At 35.2% G+C, this 20,478-nt stretch overlaps 4 protein-coding genes across 7 annotated transcripts; 2 read left to right on the forward strand and 2 right to left on the reverse strand.

The window, feature by feature from the left end:
* Window positions 1-70: 70 nt before the first annotated feature.
* Window positions 71-13,020, reverse strand: corn (microtubule-binding protein cornetto). Of its 3 annotated transcripts, none has more exons than XM_081978592.1 (12): window positions 12,662-13,020; window positions 3,195-4,622; window positions 3,006-3,140; window positions 2,806-2,954; window positions 2,370-2,748; window positions 2,133-2,312; window positions 1,920-2,081; window positions 1,741-1,866; window positions 1,488-1,687; window positions 1,272-1,436; window positions 1,050-1,205; window positions 71-996 (listed from the first exon to the last, which is right to left on the reverse strand). In XM_081978592.1, exons 2-12 carry the CDS (start codon window positions 4,591-4,593, stop codon window positions 802-804), a joined length of 3,246 nt encoding a protein of 1,081 aa, XP_081834718.1. In that variant the 5' UTR covers window positions 4,594-4,622; window positions 12,662-13,020; the 3' UTR covers window positions 71-801. The 3 variants fall into 3 exon arrangements, with proteins under 3 accessions (XP_081834718.1, XP_081834720.1, XP_081834719.1); XM_081978594.1 differs by lacking the exon at window positions 12,662-13,020 and adding an exon at window positions 6,153-6,222; XM_081978593.1 differs by lacking the exon at window positions 12,662-13,020 and adding an exon at window positions 6,145-6,218.
* A 553-nt stretch (window positions 13,021-13,573) lies between these two features.
* Window positions 13,574-15,963, forward strand: LOC145728403 (uncharacterized). The gene is made up of 5 exons (XM_081978624.1): window positions 13,574-13,832; window positions 14,268-14,471; window positions 14,525-14,664; window positions 14,841-15,040; window positions 15,101-15,963. Exons 1-5 carry the CDS (start codon window positions 13,693-13,695, stop codon window positions 15,563-15,565), a joined length of 1,149 nt encoding a protein of 382 aa, XP_081834750.1. The 5' UTR covers window positions 13,574-13,692; the 3' UTR covers window positions 15,566-15,963.
* Window positions 15,933-17,195, reverse strand: Pop5 (POP5 ribonuclease P/MRP subunit). Its single transcript, XM_081978625.1, has 2 exons — window positions 17,066-17,195; window positions 15,933-17,004 (listed from the first exon to the last, which is right to left on the reverse strand). Exons 1-2 carry the CDS (start codon window positions 17,083-17,085, stop codon window positions 16,551-16,553), a joined length of 474 nt encoding a protein of 157 aa, XP_081834751.1. The 5' UTR covers window positions 17,086-17,195; the 3' UTR covers window positions 15,933-16,550.
* Window positions 16,110-20,467, forward strand: LOC145728397 (phosphopentomutase-like). 2 transcript variants are annotated; one of them, XM_081978613.1, is made up of 9 exons: window positions 16,110-16,504; window positions 18,129-18,308; window positions 18,360-18,528; window positions 18,580-19,104; window positions 19,153-19,284; window positions 19,350-19,558; window positions 19,612-19,910; window positions 19,965-20,191; window positions 20,244-20,467. In XM_081978613.1, exons 2-9 carry the CDS (start codon window positions 18,149-18,151, stop codon window positions 20,344-20,346), a joined length of 1,824 nt encoding a protein of 607 aa, XP_081834739.1. In that variant the 5' UTR covers window positions 16,110-16,504; window positions 18,129-18,148; the 3' UTR covers window positions 20,347-20,467. The 2 variants fall into 2 exon arrangements, with proteins under 2 accessions (XP_081834739.1, XP_081834738.1); XM_081978612.1 differs by lacking the exon at window positions 16,110-16,504 and adding an exon at window positions 17,866-18,059.
* The last annotated feature ends 11 nt before the right edge of the window (window positions 20,468-20,478 follow it).

Raw genomic sequence — 20,478 nt, forward strand, 5'->3', positions numbered from 1 at the left:
CTTGTCTTTGTCAGACATTATTATCGATTTGGATAACTTACATAAGTGATCATAAAGAAAGACCCTACAATAAAATTTAAATAAAATTTATTCACATAAAAATGCATCAGTTTGCATTTAAAAGACACGTTATAGCTATATGTAAAAGCACCAATAAATGATTTACTATGATACACAAAAAGTAATTGCGGATACATTTTTACAACTGAAATGGCAACAAAACAAACTTCAAAATCAGTTTATGCTTAAACTATACGCACTCAAAGTGAAGGAATCACCACAGTATCATGTGAAATAAATTGAAGCAATACAAGAAGGACTAACAGAAAGCAATTCAAAAGAAAATTATTTTAGGACGCCCTGTATTTTTGTACACAGTTTTTTTTTGCAATAAATTTTCCTACAATACCGTGTATACTGTAACTTCCACTATATCAAAGGCATTTACACACTTAATTGGACGTAACAAATGGCTCAAAATTCAGACTTTAAAGGGTATAATTGATTATTCTACGTAACTACTAATTCGCGACCAAATTGACCTACAACAGTTATAAGTATTTTGATCCTAGATGTGGGTTCATTTAACAAAGTATATTTACACAGTTAGTCAGTCGCGATTCTTTGAAAAAAAACACATTTTAGCTGAAACAGATGTAATGTACGAAAGTTTCCAAATTTACTGTTTTATCATGCTCAGCAATATTTGAGAATATACAATTTAGTTCTTCAATATTGCTTATAATGATAATTCAAAGAATGGTGACTGTTTGATTTTGTCTGTAATTATATGGCCGTTTTTTAAGCAGTTGTATTAATGGCTGGTGCACTTTCCAAATTTGTGACACCCTGTATCAGTCCAGCGTTGGCATTACAGTCCGCGGGGGTTACGATTGGCATTGAAGATGCACTTTGGAAACTCACTTCCTCCAGTTCCCTCTGCAGTTTTGATAACGGTGGACATTGTTGAACTACCGGCTGGATGCTGTGAAGCACCTGGAATTTTTTCTTTAATAGTAAGGAAATTGTGAACAAAATGGTAAAAGTACCTCCAGAGCGTTATCAATGGCGTCGTACTGCCTTTTAGCTTCTTTAACGGCTTCTTTTAAGCTTTCAGTCAATACTTGTTTACCGTCTAGGAACTCTTGATTAAGTTCAGTCAAACGTTTTTCTTTTTCAGCCAGTCGAGTTTTTAAGTCAGGAACCTGTTAAATGATTTAACAATTAACTTATTTTCTACAGGATAATATTTAAAAATATTGTTTTCTCACTTCATTTCCATATACTGCAATTCTAGCCACATTTTCAGGTGAAGGAACCTCTCCCGTTTCTTTAAACTTTTCCAACTCTCGTTCCACCTCCTCATCCCTGACCCGCATTTCTAATTCGGCTTTAGCTAAGGCCGTTGATAGATCACAGACATCTTGGTTCAGTTTCTGGTCGAATAATGTATAAACCATCAGTGAATCAAGTTACCAGAAACTTACCTCAATCTGTTCTCTTTGTTTATTCACTTCAGTCTTTACGCCGTCCAGTTCGTTGTTCTTTTTGCTCAACTGATTCATCAGTTCTCTCACTTCGCTTTTCAGTCTAGCTCCCAAAGTTTCCCAGTCTTTCAGCTGTTTGACCACCAGCTTGTTGGTTTCTTTCTGTTTGTCAACTTGCTCGGTCAAGCTGTCTCTTTGATCTGCAACAAACACTTAATATAGCAGGATATGCTAGTGAATATAAGTGACTTACCTTGTAGCTCGCTCATACAGTCTTCATTCTCAATCTGAATGATGCGTATCACTTTCAGTAACCTTGTCGTAACATTATCAACCTCGATAACTTGGTCCACAAGTGATACTGGAGGGAAAATTTCACCTTAAATATGTTACAAATAAACCCACGGTTTTTGTGTGTTTTTAGACTCATACTCATCGAAAACACATCACTAGTAAATGATGCATTAAGACTGGTGGGTTCCGAATACTGTCTATTGAAGAAATAGTTTGAAACATCTTTGAGACTTTCACTGTGCGTCAGTCTGGAACTTAACATGCTGCCATGTCCAGATGAAATCATGTTGTGCGAGTAACCTGAATATATTTTTATAAGCCTTGGTAAAGACTAGGTGTAATTGCTACTACCATCAGGAATAACAACGTCCTCTAGAACGTGTTCCATCATCAAGCAAGGCTCCGTTTCAGAGTCGAGCATTTCATTAGAACTGCTTTGATCACACAAGCTGATGTCTCTTTTCTTACTGACATCCTTACCGGATGCGGCGTTTTTGATAGCATTTATCACAGCGGATACGAAAGACGAACCTGTAGAAACCTCAAAATAAAACCTCAAAAAACAGTTATTTCGAAATTTGTGTAAACCTTTTCCATTTGGAGACTGTTTCTGTTCAGTACTGAACTGCCTAGACTTTTCCGGAGTGGACTCAACACTACTGCTACTCTGATTGTAGGCCTCGTTATGGAAAATTACATCTTCCAGTTCCTGCTCCGAAATATTGTAAGCCATTATCAGTTCTTCGGATAGAGCGCTAAGTCTTTCGATCAAGGAAGCCAAAGCCACTGAAGCCCCAGATACCATACTGCCCTGATGGACCAGCAGTTCACGGCTTTTGGCTTCCAAGTTTGAAAGTCGAGCGTGTAGACCTAAATTTTCTAGACGACGTTGTTCGCACAACCTGGAAAGCTGCTTGCACTCTTCATGTCTTTCGTTCAGTTCTTTATCCTTTATTTCAATGATTTTCTGGAAAAAATATACACATTGAGCTATAATGACCTAAATGACTAATTTAGTCATTACCTGAGTTTTGCTAATCTCGCTTTCAGCATCCCTAAGTGCATCAGAAAGCGTCGTCTTCTCAGCTTGCATGAATTCCTGCAGTTCCATACTTTCAGCCTCCAAGTCCTGATGCTGCTGAAGCAGCGTTTTTTGAGCCGCCAGACTTTTTTCTGTGTTAAACAAAAATTCAGTTTACGTTGCAATTTAACAAACTCTTTTACCTAAATCTAACTGGAAAGAACGACAGTAATTGTTCAGTTTAGCAATTTCCTCTTCTTGTTGTATTATCACTTGGCTGACATTGTGGAACTGGGTTTCTAAGACTAGTAAACTGTCACCTGAAGAACTGCTGACTCCTGAAATTATTAAGTTACATAAACGCTAACTTCTTTCTATAGTAAGTTATTTACCTTGACATCCGTTATTTTCAACCTCACCTAAAATAGCTAAAACCCTTTGCGAGTTATTGTGCAACTCCTCCCTCAGACCGTCTTTCTCCAAGCGTTCCGCTTTCAGTTTTTCTTCAGTCTCCTTAAGTTTTTCAGTCTGTTCTTTATGCTCTTCAGTCAAGTTATCAAATTTTACCGTGAGGTTTTTCAGCTGTTCTTTGAGTTTTTCGACTTCTTTGGCGCGCATGTCCACCTGCACTTCTTTAGAGCATTTTTCCTGTTCTTCTGGACTTTTGGGTGCAAACAGCGCTCCAGCTAGAGCTTGTTCAATATCACACATGGTTAAAGCAGTTTGGACGTTCATTTCGTGGTAAATCTTAATTTTCGGTTTGGTTTTTGGAAGATACAGTGAACTGAACAATTTGGATGGCGGGAGTTCCTTGTTTGAGCTTTTTTTGACGTTTATTGTCTGCGTTGTACTTTTAGCAGTTGAATCAGTTGGTTTATCTTTTTCTTTTCTTCTTCTTGGTAGGGTGGCATATTTTTCAATCGTTTTACTATCTAATTGGCTGAGTCTAGGTTTTGGGTCCTTAAAAGATCGGATCATTGAAGGTGATGGTCGTGTGGTGGGTGATCGTCCGTCGTCACTAGGTGTCCCTTGAGTAGACTGCCTCGAGGTGTTGGTGGTGGTGGGCCTACTTGAAGAAGGTCTTTTTGCGTGAGCTTTTGCCAAATCCAAGTTACTTGGTACGGGAGGTTTGGTTCTGCAAGCGGAGTTGGTTCTAGGTGTCCCAGCCAGTTTAGTTTGCAATCTATCAACAGATTTCAATCTAGTCGAAGCAGTGGATTTGGTGTTGGTTGGTGTGATTGGAGGCTTGCTCCTTGTTTTGTCTTTACTTAAACTCGAAGGAGAGTCTTTCTTTCTATCTGCCGTTTTTTTCACACCACCAACTGCACCTCTTCTGCATCTACTCTGGGAGCCACTCAATGAAGAACTTTCACTACCATTCTCACTGGTTACATCCCCGTTCCTCAAAGTGTAATCTTCCAAAAGGGTAGAGTTCTTGCGCACCAGAATATTATAAGCCTCTTCGTAATTGGAACAGTAACTAATCGAAGAATCGCAAGATCGAGCGCAAACATTATCACAGTCCTGATGAGAAGCTCCACTGTTGGAGCTTAAAGCTCTGTGAAAATCTACGATATCAACCACTTCCACGCCACTATCACTACCTTCACAGAAACACTTTTTAGGGTCACCATCTGCAGGTCTTTCTATTACCGTAACGTTGGTTGTATTGTTGAGGAAACCGTGGATTGCAGACTCGGTTTCGGAAGGTTCTTCCACGGGGGTTGTGGTTTCCTGGGGATCTTCGCCGGTCATTATTGGTGATGGGGTTGTTGTAGATTCCGGTTCCATGCTTTGACTCGATTTAATAGGAATTCATTCTGAAATCAATATTGTAAATGTTACCATGATTATCAGAGAAAGTGTTGAGAGGCATCTTGGTACTTGTTAAACGATTTTATAATGATAAGGCAGTAAAAGGTCGAATTATTGTTGAATATTGAATGGGGGGAAAGGATGGTATAACGGAATGACGTAAATAGAGCGTGCAAAGTGGTCCCAAGCACACCAAAAATCGTTTTTCTAAGCATGCAAATATATCTTCACGTCTTTCCATTAGAAGACTCGTTTAATTTACAGGTTGTTTTGTGATGTGGGTTAAGGTCGTTGTGATTTGCTGCCACCGCACAAACAATATAATTTATTGGTCGATAAAGCAATAAACCGCAAGGAACAAACCTTTTGAACGGACACTTCCTTAAGACGGATGCCTTTCTACGTATTCGATGTAATTACAACGGTTCAAGATCAAGTTCAACAATGAGAATCGATAAAACGCTTTACAAAGATTGACATCAAGGTGGAGACTAGATTAGAAAGAGTTATTACGGCCTTAAATGGCCATCTTAGCGGAATTGTGAACGATCAGGAAGCTGCAACTTAACAGGCCTTTTGTTGAAACGAAGGAGGCGTTTTGGAAATTTTTTATTGATCAAACAATATAATTACAATGGGTGCTTTATCAACTTCTGGATCTTCCACCTGAACAACAACAGCATATTACTAAAAGGGTTACCCCTACAGTTGCTGGAAAAAATAATTTGAATTAGAGGATAATAAGTGTTTTTTTTTTTTGGTTTTACCAGCTAGGACTGTGGTAAGGGGTAACTCTTGGTTGAATTCAATTTTAACAGTTTGGTCTTTATCATTTTTATAAGAACTCATGACTGACAGAAATTTTAGCTTATCAAAGTGACAAAACTAGTGTCAAATATGCCAATAAAGTTTGTTCCCACAAGAAGTGTACTTAATACTTATCATGCAGTCTATTTATACCAACTCAAACCACATAAATGATGTATGGTTCAACAGACCATCAGCAATTTGAAATCCACACCCAACCAGTCGTTTATTTTGTTTTGTTTGCCATGTGGCATCCTCTTGTATATGTGATGTTAGTGCTACCGTATACATTTATAGGTCTGCTCCGTTTATATTCATTTGATAGATGGATTAGGCAATTTTTAAAGGTTGTTGTGAAAAAGTCTGCTATGTTCCAAATATACTCGCTCGTTAATTAACTTCTGTTCGACCCAGAGCCGGTTTAATTTAGAGTGGGTGATAATTAATTTAGAGCTACATGTCCGAACCACCTAGAGTTGGAATAAAGTTTCGTTCACTTTTTATCCACAAAATTGAGTTGTTATATGAAGATGATGTTACGCATACACTGAATGACTTGTATTCAAGTTTTTATAATCTTTAATCGGGAATGATAGGCGACATCCGGTGCTGGTGTTTATATGTACGCAGATAAAACTATTAAGCTAAACAAATGAGTGTATGGAAATTTAAAACTGTTCTTGCCTAACTATATTTACATGCAGTAAAAACTATACATACAAATTTACCAGGTCATTAGCATGTTGTTAAACACTTTATCATACAACTCGCTTTTGTATTCACGTTTAACCTGGAAAATCCTCAAGACGTACTGATAAAGCTTTACAGTCATACACACATAATCAATCATTTAAGATAAGCAGATTAGCACCATGTAAAGAAATTTTCATGTGGAACTATTTCTGGCTTAAAACCCAGTGTGTGTACTTGGTTATTTTTAATGCTTCAGGGCAGTCTTGGACATCTTGCTAAAGATTGTAATACAGAACTGGATAAATATTTATATGGATTCTGGAAATTGCATGACGATTTGTGACTTTTAAATGCATTTCAGAACGGAAGTTGAGTAAACTGTTGTAGTAGTGATTGATTGAAAACAAACAAAATTGCATTTGTACTGAATCCTCCAAAAAAAGCAGCTTTCAGTTTGCTAGTTTTTCTTGACCACACAAATGCTGCACAATAAGACTAAAAAAAACAACATTCTAGTTTTAGAAACAAAATATTTTTGTGAATCACGTCACTGACCTACGGAACTATAAATTTTGTAACAACTGCCACCGTTTATATTTTAAAATAGCCCCCAGGCGAGTTTTTGCAGCACAAATATGCCCTGGAATTCGTTGGCAACAAAGAGGAATGGCCTATCTTTGCACCTGCAACGAAAATAAACCAAGAAGTTGAGCAGCCTTCACACAACCTAAAAGTCATCAGCCGCAATAATTTTGGTGTTGTTATACGTTTTGGTCGATCCTGTTTATAAATAGGACGGCCATAAGGCTTCGCTGGTGGTTCCCATTAGTTTTAATCAAATTGGTGTAAACTGTATAGTAATTTGTTAGTTTATTTTTTTAGTTATCCAGGTCAAAGCAACTTTACCAGCCAGTTTGTCGTTTAATATGTATTATACATTTTCATTAGTTTTAATTAAAATATACTATTTAGATGTGAATGTATAATGCATTTAAGTTGTGCAATCTGTTATATTTCACTAACTATGGAAATCTTAGTAATTAAAGCAATTATGTGGACTTAATATATTGTTTTAAATAGCTCTATAGAAACAAAATAACGTTACATAATGATAAGTTGTAACTAATAAATGGTCCTGCCCGCAGACCCAGCCTATTCCCCTTGGACATTAATTTCCATTAAATTGTTGATACAGGCAACAGGATAAGTATAGAGAAGCTGGTTAAGAGGTTTATTTACAGATTGTAGACAATTACAGCTTAAAGTCACTGGCTGCGGTTATAATAAATTAAATTTCATGCATACTTGACTACCACACAAAGTTACAGTTTTGTACTTTCTTTTCTATTTATTAGCCGTAAAAATGCGCCAAAGTAAATTATTTAATAACTGCTCACGCCAAGTTGTAATAATTCTCTGTTACGGTTTCATAAGGCTGGCTTTCGGTCGTTTTCTTTTTAGTTTTCAAGTTTCCATTGTTTGCAAAAAGTCCCACCGCAATTTGGTATTCTCATCTACTGTGTGATATTCTTCTCGATTGAATGTCGAAATAGATGAAATCTAGCATTGATCTCCTTCGTGGTTTTTAGGTTACAATTAATATGCCAAGAAAATGATTTAAATCTGCAACTTAATGCAAATAATTGTAATAAATTAATATTCAGATGCACGATTTATTTAATTGTAACGATAAGTGAGAGTACTTTCTGAATTACTATTATGCACCTATTGTTGGAATCATTTTTTCTCTCAACCATTCTCTTGTTTAAATATATTATTGAAATTTATTTATATAAAACCAGTCATTTACTGGAACTAGGAAATGGGTGTGTGTGTCGCTTTTTTTAACAAACATTTAGAAAGCTTTATATTATAGGAAATTTTTGCATCAAAAATTGTTCTCAAATATTAAAGCGTCAAGAATGCACTCTCTATCCCAGGAGAAGTGGCAGTGACGTCATATTGACATTTACTTCTGTCTTAGATTAGTTCTTAAGATTTGCTATTTTATTTTTTTTTTTTTTCATACCAACGAGGTGCGTTTGTAGTAACAATTTAAGACCTCTAACTAAGACGTTCTTGAGATATTGAAGAAAAACAACAAAAAACTAGAGTCGTCACGTGATTCATTGCTGTCTTTTGTCACATACAGAATGTTTCAAATAAGAGAGTTACAGATGTATAAAAACAGTCATTTTCTCACTCCAAATGGGTTTTACAGTCCATTTTGTCCCTGACTGTTTCTACCAACTGTGTTTTTGGCAGTTCAAACTTTGATCTCACTTTTCTCCCTAACTGTACCAAATTTCAAAGTGTTTTTTTAGACTATCGAACAGGAAATTTAATGAGGATTATAAAAATGTGTTTAAAACAGTCATTTTCTCACTCCAAATAGGTTTTACAGTCCATTTTGTCCCTGACTGTTTCTACCAACTGTGTTTTTGGCAGTTCAAACTTTGATCCCACTTTTCTCCCTAACTGTACGAAATTTCAAAGTGTTTTTTTAAGCTATCGAACAGGAAATTTAATGAGAATTATAAAAATGTGCTTAAAACAGTCATTTTCTCACTGCAAATGGGTTTTACAGTCCATTTTGTCCCTGACTGTTTCTAACAACTGTGTTTTTGGCAGTTCAAACTTTGATCCCACTTTTCTCCCTAACTGTACCAAATTTTAAAGTGTTTTTTTAGGCTATCGAACAGGAAATTTAATGAGGATTATAAAAATGTGTTTAAAACAGTCATTTTGTCACTCCAAATAGGTTTTACAGTCCATTTTGTCCCTGACTGTTTCTACCAACTGTGTTTTTGGCAGTTCAAACTTTGATCCCACTTTTCTCCCTAACTGTACGAAATTTCAAAGTGTTTTTTTAAGCTATCGAACAGGAAATTTAATGAGGATTATAAAAATGTGTTTAAAACAGTAATTTTCTCACTCCAAATGGGTTTTACAGTCCATTTTGTCCCTGACTGTTTCTACCAACTGTGTTTTTGGCAGTTCAAACTTTGATCCCACTTTTCTCCCTAACTGTACCAAAATCGAATAGGAAATTTAATAAGAATGTTTCAAATAAGAGAGTTAAGATGATTTTTTGACTCAAATTTGAGATTTTTTGGCTTACTATATTGCGGCCATATTTGGTTTTGCTCAAAGTGATTTTTTTTCCTAATTTTAAACTGGGGAACACAAATCTGATGATCATTTTGATCTAAATGGCACAGTTTCGGAGATTTTAGTAGAACATATGTCAATAATGTGAAACTTCCATTTTGAATTTTGAAACGGACCTTACACGGTCGTATAAATGAACACTTAAGTGTTGTAATATTTCTTTCAAGTCCAGTAGAAATCAACTAGATGATCCAATTATAAACATCGAATATGCTCGTGGAAGAAAATTTTATCATTGTGTGTATGGTACACACTGAATATTCAAATAGACAATGCAAGCCTAAAATAAAACGCTCATAATCTATTCTTAATATAATAGGATCGAGGCGATCATTGACACTCCTATAGCAAATATTGAACTTTACGACTCTTCCTAGTTGTCACTCGCGGAAGTTAATGCTTTTTGGTATTCAATCGATGCGTTTAATAGTTAATCACAGTCAATAAACATTCGAACAATGCTAAAAAAAAGTTGCTGAAGCATTTAGGCACTACACCTGTTCTTGTTCCACTTTAGGGCGTGACCCTATTGAAATTCCGGTCAGGGCAAACAACAAATTTGAAACTTCCTATACATAGAATGCTCGAGATGGTGTAGATTGGTTGTATCAGGTTGAGGCAATATCATTGATATTTCACTTGTGGTATTTAAACTTATGAAAAAGGTCAGTTATTTCGTTTTCGCTTTGTAAAAGTATTATGTAAGTTGGTAAATAAGCCTGAACAATAATACCACAAAGTTATTTTTAATTCTCTTGCTATGTATACGGCCATCAGGGTCTTAATCTAATGCTTTAGATTCTCCGACAAATATATGCCGTCCTCTGTTTACACAAAAAATAAGTGATTGCAAATGCCAGTTAGCAAATAATTGAACTAAAACCGCTTGACAAGAATCCAATCATGTTTTTTTGTACTTTTTGTACGAATTCGGTACCAAAGTACACCATCTGTCCCATGCAAGGTTACCGGTTAGTTTTTCTTAATAATTGCAGCCGGCAGACTGGTATGAATCACGCATTAAACCATTAAATCGGCATTATTATGCTCGTTTGCTAGTGGCATTGACCACTTGGCTGCCATATTTGAAATCAAAATGGAAGCGATCTTGGCGAGATGTTATTATTTTGGAAGTAAATAGTTGTTGGCGGCGAGAAAGTTTTTTAAACACTTTTATCACCGCCAAGGTATCCCAGCTATCTGAGGTCAGATTGGCAATAATGCTTTTTCAAGATTATCGGTTTAACTTGCAGTATCACACATTTCCGTATTCTAAGAACATGGCTTGTGAAAGCTTCCTTCAGTAATCATTAGAACCACGTAAGCCAAAGCCAGAAAATAGAGTAAATAGATTTACAAAAGCGTTTCATCGGGTGAACCAGGATTTGTATTGGAGATTCCTAAATGTGTCATTCGCTATGGATTTATATAATACTTATTGTTATACATGAAACGCAGTGGATCCTGATAATCAAGTATTGTTCAACTTCATTGATTTCTCTCAATATAATTCTTAGAAAAAAATGAATTATCCGGTTGGTAAACGGAAAACGGTGTAACATCAATAACTTTTTTAATAAACTAGCGCGAAATCTGAGACATAATCAGTTATTAAAACGTTTGGTCAGTAGAAAACAGTTATTGAAATATTGCAGTTTACCAAAAAATTTTGCTATACAAAAGTGTCTAACTGATGATATGCATCGTTATGATCTGTTCTAGATTAGACCCGAGAGAAAGGGGTTTTAACATTTTTTCTCAATTATCGCAATATAATGTAAAATAGGCGTTTAACTGGCGGAAAAGAGATATAATAGAACAGTCGCATTAAATAAAAATTAAAGTAATAACGCTAATTTCCTTGATCAGAAAAATATGCGCTTTAAAATTGCAGACATGCAATGGCCATTTTTACCATCCGCGGTTTAACTGTACACACATGCGTATATAAATAAATAATTATACGGTTTTTCAAGAATGTGAATGAAGGAATTTTCCAGTGCTACTACATGATAGCTGTGATTAGTACAGAAAAAATGGCGGAAGAAGGACCGTTTAAATTTCAATCTTATTTTTGTTGCATATAAATGTAACATTAAAAATATTTTAGTATCGACCTGTACTGTCAATAAAATCACATCAGAGTAACACCTGAAATGAAATGAATACACAATGTTTTAAGAACATTCCTTAGAGCAGAATCCACTTGTTTTGTACTAACTGCCATTGAAAAACGATAAAGTTTTAGCAAAAGACCACAAAAGACTACTGGTGGTTTATCAAGTTGTCGATAGTGAATAAACATTTAAGTTTGACACTTTTTAAGTCACGTGACATTCCGGTTAAAGAGTGTCATCTGGATTGATTATATTATTATACCTTGAGATAGTTCATTTATAACATTCAGATATTATGTTGTAAATAACCAACCACAGTTTGACGATTTTCCAATCCAAAATGACGTGATACTATAATATGTATTCTTTTATAAAATATCAGCATTTTGGTTTACTTATCTTTTTATACTAACCACACATTATGTGTAATATTTGTGGGAGTACTTATTCATGATAATTGTGTATTAATCACCACTAATTTCGATTTTATGAAAATTATCTTTTTTGCAATTTTACCAGAATTTTCGTACCACTGCTTAGCTTTAAGTTTTGGTGATCAGTCTTAGATACATTTCCATTTCCATGATCAAAACTAGTCCTTTATTTTTTTTTTCTGTACAAATTCAGTCCCTCTCATATTTATTCTGTAGCCGGAAATTCAAATAAACCATGCGGGACTATTCTCTAAGGGTTTATAGGTAAAGGAGGGGTCCTACAGGGCTGTTTTTAAACATGTGCCAGTAATAACATATGCGAATTTCACAGAGTTGAACGAATTGTGGTTTTTAATTAAACTTAAATGTTTGTTTTTATTGTTAGTTTGCCAACTACCAAGGTCGATTAGATTGCACCTTTTTTTCCTTGATTCGCTCAATTTAAAGACCATCGTCGCGGTGGGTTCATTCAATCAAAAAACCGTCTTGTTGACAACAAACAGTATAGGGTTTGGTTGAAAACGACAAAAAACCCAATTACCAAAGACCCAGTTCTGCTGTAACTTTCCTTTCTATATGATTTTATTGTTGGGCTTGGGGTACCATCAGCTGGTACTGAACGACCTTTCAAGGTAGGCCGCTTGGCCTTACTGGACCCAGTTAACTAAACCAGTATAATTGCTCAAATATAGGATTTAAGTGTTTATGTAACTTTTATCTGACACATCTTAAAAAACAGAATTATGATCTAACAATAGTAGATAATACTTTTCATTTTGATAATAGCTCTTGAATCCTTTAAGCTGTTTTTTGAAAACTTACCGTAAATAACATTCACCAACCGTCTAGGGGCTGTGTAATACACAATCAATGCCAGAAAACCACCCTTTTGGCTGCACCACTGAAAATAAGGGTCCGGTCACATTTCACTAACACACATCAGTCGATAGGGTCGAACTATACAAGTATAATTATCAGTTGAATTTAAAAAATGATAAAACTCAATACAACAGATAAAAACTAGCGGCGGGAACGATAAAAATGTTTAAAATGCTCGTTGGTTTCGAGAGACAGCGCGAGCGATTATGTTTTGTTGCTCGCTTGAAGAAGGAACAAAAAATAAACGAAACGTCGCGCCGGACCGTTGTCAAGCGTATCGAACCAAGCCAGACTGCGCGCCTCACTGGGAAAAATCGAATTTTGCCTTTGGTGCAGTGGTGGTACTGAAGGATTCAATGCATTTTGTAGTATCAACTAACCAAAACATAACAACGAATTTTAAAATAAAAATTTGTTTAGTAAAATATGTATAAAAATGCAACACCCTTCTTGGGGCGACTATGGCGTAGGGAGCTTGCGTGGAAGTATAGGATCGATTTTGATACAACCTGTATAATCAGAGAGGACCTAAAATCATCCTACCCTACAGTCAGCTGATTCTTATGTATTCTCAACTTTAGTGACCGTTATTTTAAATAGGACCTTGATAGGGTGAGTTCAAATTAATCAAATTAGTGAAAAAGATATATATTTTAAATTTTTTGTGTGTTTTCTAAATTTTCTTATTGGCTCTTTTACTCGACCCATCTCTACTAATTATCATAAATTGTCCCATCACTAATTCAACTTGCTGGGAAGCACGCTCATTTTTGGTCTCCTTCTAATTCATGCAACAGAGAGAGAAAACTAAACTTGTCATTAACGCGTCACTGTCTACTGTCATTTTTCAATTAAATAATGCAAATGGCTGCCTCAGCTGCTTGTCAAATTAAAGTTGTTGCTGTTGCTTGTTGCATTTCCTTTTTTTTTTGTTTAGTATTTTAAATGATATTTAATGTTATTTCGTTTTAATCATGACCGACAAGCAGGACGATGAAGTGTTCTTGGTATCCTCAGACACGGAAAGCGATTGGGGCGACGAGAATCACATTTTTTACGACGAAGAGTCCCTGGCTAAGAATGAGGTGAAAAACACCCTTAGCAACTTTGACAGGTAAATTAACCGGTTGATTAATTTATTTACGATTCAATTTTTGGTTAAAACTTGCATGTTTCCCTAGAATTTTCGGCTTGGGCAGAATTATTGATTTCTAACCTAAATGAAGCTTATTTCCATAATGATTAAAGTACCCGCATTTTAACCCCCCACATGTTATTCTACCCTGTCTTTTCATTTTACCAATCATTGCATTCTCAGCTATAAGTTTCATCACTTTGATGGATGTTTAACAAGTCTGGTGAATTAAAGTAAACATTCAATCATTAAGGTGATAACTAAAGGCTCCATGGAGTCAGCAGAGCAAATATGACGTCATGACGACGTAATTTTACCCCCAACTTATTTGATCAACTGTCAAATTACGTCATCGTGACGTCACCATGGATCCTGAACTCAAATCAAATAACATAATTTTACTTTATTTTACAGAGATAATGGAGAGTTATCCAAGGTATACCAAGAACGTTTTGTACCTCGTCTTAAGGACAGAAGTCACAACTTTTTACGGTGGCTAATTGACACAGATCTAATCTGCTCTAGCATAATTTGCCCCAATGCTAAAAATGATCCCAAATGTAATGTAGAGATGGAAATTGTGTTGGCCTTAAGCTTATGTGATTTATATCAATTAAGGTAAAGGATTTTATTGTGCACACTGTTGTTCAGTTATATTAATGATATTTTAGATGTAAGAATTGTAATAAGAAAGAATCAATCAGGAAATCCTCAATATTTTATGGTCTCAAATGCAACTTGAGAAGTGTGATTAGAATCTTATATGGCTGGGTTAAAGGAGTAGATTTGGAACTTATGGCTAATATGTTAGGTAAGATTTGACAGTACTGTGTGTGAGTGAGCAAGTAATAATTGATTTAATGACAATTGCTATCATAAAGGATCCAAGGTAACTCCTTTCAAACTTTCTTGATTTTTTTTGCATTGCCTACTTTATTTTGCGCTTCTTTTTTTAATTTGCCTTTTGTTGTTATAATAATTCCACAGGTTTAGACAGGAAAGTTATTGGAACAATCTATAACAGGGCTGCTAATGTAGCCAAAGGTTGTATGTATCTTTGTCCAGGCTTTGCTGAAGTTGGTGGAGAGGATATTGTTGTCTTGGTGGATATTTATCCATTCCTTATGCAAAGTACTAAGTCTTTGATGAAATCTTGCACCCCAATTCTGTGTATATCTGAAATAGAGGTAGGTTTGATGTTTCACTTTTTGTACAGCGACCTTACAGACATCAAAATTTAATTGAAGAGTCTGCCTCAAAAGTATTGGCTTGAACCTCTACAAAGCTGGGACACAAGTAACCCGACAGAGATGAAAAAAATTAGGCAAAAAGTTTTAGACTCTATTTTGAGAGTGGTTAAAATGGATTCTGTTCTAGTACTCCCTAAAAAATCGGTTATGTCGTTTGATGACTGCATGGATGTTTTATTTGAACATTACATATCTGTTAAATATATGGATGACTTGTACAACAAGATAATTTTATCGTCGGAAGAGCGTCCACTAAAGGAAATTCTGAATACTATTTGGGAAATACCTCTGACCATATGTGAACAGGCTCAGTACTTTAATCCCGATTATATTGGCCAGTTTTTAGTTAAACACGTTTGGAATGAGATGACTGAAAAAGACAGTTTTATTATGTTGATAAGTTTTATTGTGTATGAAACAAGAAAGGGAAAAATTGAGACTTATTTAGATGATGTTGATTAGAGGTTGTAAGATTGATTTTGTTAGCTGTTTAAATGAAAGTTTTAGTTTGTAGTACAAACTAAGTTTTCTGCATTTATTAACCTGTTTTAACTTAATTGTTTGAGACACACATTAAGAGGCTTTCATATGTTTGTTTTTGACTCAAGGATTTAATGATAGAAAAAGAAGGATTATGTTTTGGACCACAAACTCTCTGATTGCTAGTTTGGAAGTGGTGATTTGATATTTTTTCTTTAAGCAATAATAATTTACACATATTAGTGAGTGAAAGTTTTCAATTTGATGGTTGAGTTATGTTTCCTATTGTCTAGTAAGTAAGGTTGTTAGTTAAAGAATGTAATAGCTTTTAATTATTCAAATCTCACTCTTAGAGTATCATTAAATTTTTATTTACAAAATATGAGTGTAATAATCCTGTTATCTGTTTCCTAATGTTAGTTTATAGTGTTGTAACATGTAAATGTGATAAAAGACTAAACTATTTTCTCTAAGGTCATAAAATCCAAGTTAAGAGAGGAACATTAGTATTGCCCATAAGAATTACTATTAACAACAGATATTTTAATACAAATTAATTTGAAGAATTATATGGAATTGCAGGATTATTAATATTCGGCGTCATAGTTTCAATCTGTCTAACAGTAATGCACCAGTCCCAAATACGCATTTTACACCTTCTTTGACTGCATTATACAAAATTAATAAGGATTATAATTTAGTTTAAACAGGCTGTAGAACACATATCTTTGAGGCTGTTGTAGACAACCAACAATACACAAACCTGGCAATTACAAACTTTGAAGGCCAGCTGCTTTCAAGCTTTATTGATTCTCCCCGGCCCTTCTTTTGCCGACAGCTGAATGTGTATAAAATAATTTTTTGTAGACTACTAAATTTGATGATCCAATACCCCTTTCACAACCAAGAAACTATAAAAGGGTAAGTCACTCCCAATACTTTTTTTATAATGCTAAGGCTTGACATATCAATTACCAATAATGTTTAATATCCTTTTAAAGTCCATTAGAGAATTTTTAAAGAACTGTTTCATTTCGTTTGAATCAAGTCCGGCACAAATCTCATCACACTTTCTTTGCTGGTACAGTCGAATAAAATTGAAACAGTTTTTTAAGGTAGCCCCGATATACAGTATATTGACGCTCACTCTAGTCTCATCCAAATGAGTGATAAACGGAATCACACTGGTTAATAACTTGTGGGGTCCGTGTCGGCACTTTATAATGGCAATTCGGGTCAACTCATTGCAGTACTTTGCAACAAAACCTGGACGAATTGCAGCTGAACCAAAGTCTCCATGTAGTTTTTGAACTAAAATCTGTAGCGTTCTGTACAGCACGGTTTCGTGCAGTTTTAAGGGCTGCACTTCTGCGGTGCTGTTGGTGGATCGTGGTTCCGGATTTATTTCCAACACTATATACCTAAAAAATTCAGTAAAAAATCGTATTTTTATGTGAAAGTTAAAGATTATTGGTGAAATACCTGTTTTTAAGTCTGACCATTTTTGTATACTTTGTATAATATCTATATTTGAATTTTCTATAACAGCAACAAGTAGTAATTAAATAACAAATACAAAAACTAACTTAACCTCACTTTTCTTATCGTTAAGCTGTCATCTGGGGTGCGCTACCTCTGGCTCAGTATTATAAGACCAATTAATTCTTATTTTTGCTATAATCAATTAGTGTTTTGTTTATAATGTCTACTATGGTTTGCAAAGTTGTACTGGATATTTTTTATTTATTGTAACTCCTAATTTAATGCATTTAAATCGCTTATTTAATATTTTTTACAGGCATTTAACAGTCAGGGGTTAGTGAGGTCACGTGACATTACATTTCATATGACTAATACGATCACGTGATTAGTGATAACTTGTTTTCTGCCTGCAAAATGCATTTAAATAACAATAACCATCTTTTTTGGAGGACGTTCTGTGTTAAAACTTAAAACCACAGTGACGCAATTCCGAAAATACAGCTTTTGCTTTATTATCTAAAATGCAACAAAAATGAAATAATTTACTTTCTACAATTATTTATTGCCTTGACCTTCGTTATGGGGTTATTATGGGTTTATTTATATTGTTTTTAATCTTCCGCTCCCGTAGTAAAATTACAAGCAATTTTATAGTAATTTCAATACAGACAGAACAGAATCTAAAACTTTCGATTGAATTAGCAAAACGTAACAAAAAAGCTGATATTTGTATAGAAAGTAAGTTAGTACGCCTCTGACTTGTTGATGGTTCATTAAAAATGTAAATGTTGTAATTCAATGCCGCAACAAACAGCGTCACCAGTACCCAGTTTTTGCAATGTGAATGTTTTGGAAACTTTATATCAGTGACACTGTTAATCCCAGTTGATTTATGATCAGTTACATTCTAACTAGAATCCTTTAAACCTTTATTTGAACTAAGTTTTGCTTATTTTGGCGAATTTTATAGGAATGGTGGAGATAAAAAGTTTTGGTAGGTGATTCAGTACTGCTTGCATTTATTGAAAGCTTTATAGTTTCGGGAAACGTTTGTTGGTTGCAGGTGACCACGATTCTCCTAAAATGGCAACGAATTGCAATTCGGAGTCGCAACTTAATGTTAAGATAGAGGAATGGTTGAAATGGGATAAGAACCCGGAAACAGCGGCCGCTATCCGGAAGTTGGTGGAGGAGAATAATTTAGATGAGTTATCAAAAAAATTGCTTCACCGATTGTCTTTTGGTAAGTTTTCACATTCTTCTGCTTCTTGTACTTCAATTGAATTTTATTAAGGTACTGCCGGTTTAAGAGGTAAAATGGCTGCCGGTTATTCTTGTATGAATGATTTGGTAATAATTCAAACTGGACAAGGATTTTTGAAATATTTGGAAAAAGATAGGGCGGATCCTTTAAAGAAAAACGGGATTGTGGTTGGCTACGATGGGCGCCATAACAGTAAACGGTATTTTTCGCATTTTTTTTTTGAGTAGTTTATGAGAAAACCAATTTTTAGATGGGCCGAATTGACAGCCACTATTTTTGTCAACGCTGGATACACGGTACGACTATTCAGTGACGTCAATCCGACTCCTTTTATACCGTACGCGGTCAAAAAGTACGGATGCGCCAGTGGCGTTATGGTGACCGCATCCCACAATCCGAAAGACGATAACGGGTATAAAGTGTACGACTGGAATTCCGCCCAAATAATTCCTCCAGTTGACAAGAGAATTCAAAATTCTATTCTGGAAAATTTACTGCCCCTGGATTCTTCATGGAACACTGACGTTTTGCGGAACAGTCCTTTGCTTCTCGATCCATACGACGAGTGTTTGCAAAGCTATTTGCAGGAAGTTATCGTTGAAGAAATACACCCGGATGACATTAAAACTAACAAGAAAGTAAATTTACCCTTTGTTTATACTGCCATGCATGGAGTCGGGTATAAAAGTGTACAAAGTGTGGTTGATTTGGTAGGGGCTACCATATATCCAGTTCCTGAACAGAAAGATCCAGATCCGGATTTTCCAACTGTCAAGTGAGTTTTGACTGGTTTATATTGTGATAGTATAATTGAGGATTGCAGATTTCCTAACCCTGAAGAAGGTAAAAGCAGCCTGGATTTGTCTATTAAGTTCGCCAATGAGAAAGGATCCAGTGTGATATTAGCTAATGATCCGGATGCAGATAGGTTTGCCATGGCTGAGAAGAATAACAGGTGGTGGTTTTTCTTTCTTTTAAAGTTTAAAATTAATAACAGTAACAAAAGCTTATTTATTTAAGATCTGGTGAATGGAAAATTTTTAATGGAAACGAATTGGGTGCATTATTCGGTTGGTGGCTGTTGCGGTGTCATAAAAAGAAAAATCCCAACTTTCCGTTGGATAAAGTGTATATGATTTCCAGCACTGTCAGTTCCATGATTTTAAAAACGATGGCAAGCACTGAAGGTTTCAATTTCGTCGATACCCTGACTGGTTTTAAATGGATCGGTTTGTCGTATACTTTGATATTGCCTACGTATTTTTACATTGACAGTTTACAGGCAATAAAACTTTGGAGTTGGAGAGAGAAGGCTATAAAGTGATATTTTGTTTCGAGGAGGCGATAGGTTACATGTGTAACAGTAAAGTGGTTGATAAAGATGGAGTGTCCGCTTTAGCCAATTTTACTTGTTTGGCTAATTACGTTTACGGGAATGGTATGCAATTATGCGATCAACTGGATCAAATCTACGACAAGTATGGTTTACACGTTAGCTTGAATTCGTATTATTTTTGTTACGAACCACCGAAAATTGAACGGATTTTTGACAGGATACGTAACTTTCCTGGGACAAAAAGTGTATGTCACACGATCTGAAATTCTTAACCGTCATTTATAATGACTTTTTTGCAGTATCCTACAGGGATTTTAGGAGACAAATATAAAATTATCTCAATTAGAGATTTAACAACCGGTTACGACAATTCTCAGCCAGGCAATAGAGCCATTTTACCAGTATCTTGTAGCTCACAAATGATTACTTTCGTATTTAACAATGGTCTCTATATTACGCTGAGAACCAGTGGTACTGAACCAAAAATCAAATATTACAGTGAACTGTGCATGAGTCCTGATGTTAAGTAAGTTTTTAATTACTTATTGAGTGTTGAGTGCATTTTATTGCTCTTTTAGAGACAAATCGGTGGTTGAAGCTACACTTAGAGAAATGGTGACCGCAATTTGTAATGACTTTTTCGAACCCACTAAAAATGGTCTTGTACCACAAAGTGGTTAACTTTTTGATTAGCTACAGATTGTCTTCTTAGTATAAATTTGATCTGACTTTAATTTCATTCCTTTAACTTATTTATTGTTGCACCAGCACTGTACAAATAAACTTTATGTTGTATTAAGAATTTTATTAAGG

The sequence above is a fragment of the Ips typographus genome, linkage group LG4 (assembly GCF_016097725.1).
Source record: "Ips typographus isolate SLU linkage group LG4, UJ_Ityp_2.0, whole genome shotgun sequence".
NCBI lineage: Eukaryota > Metazoa > Arthropoda > Insecta > Coleoptera > Curculionidae > Ips > Ips typographus.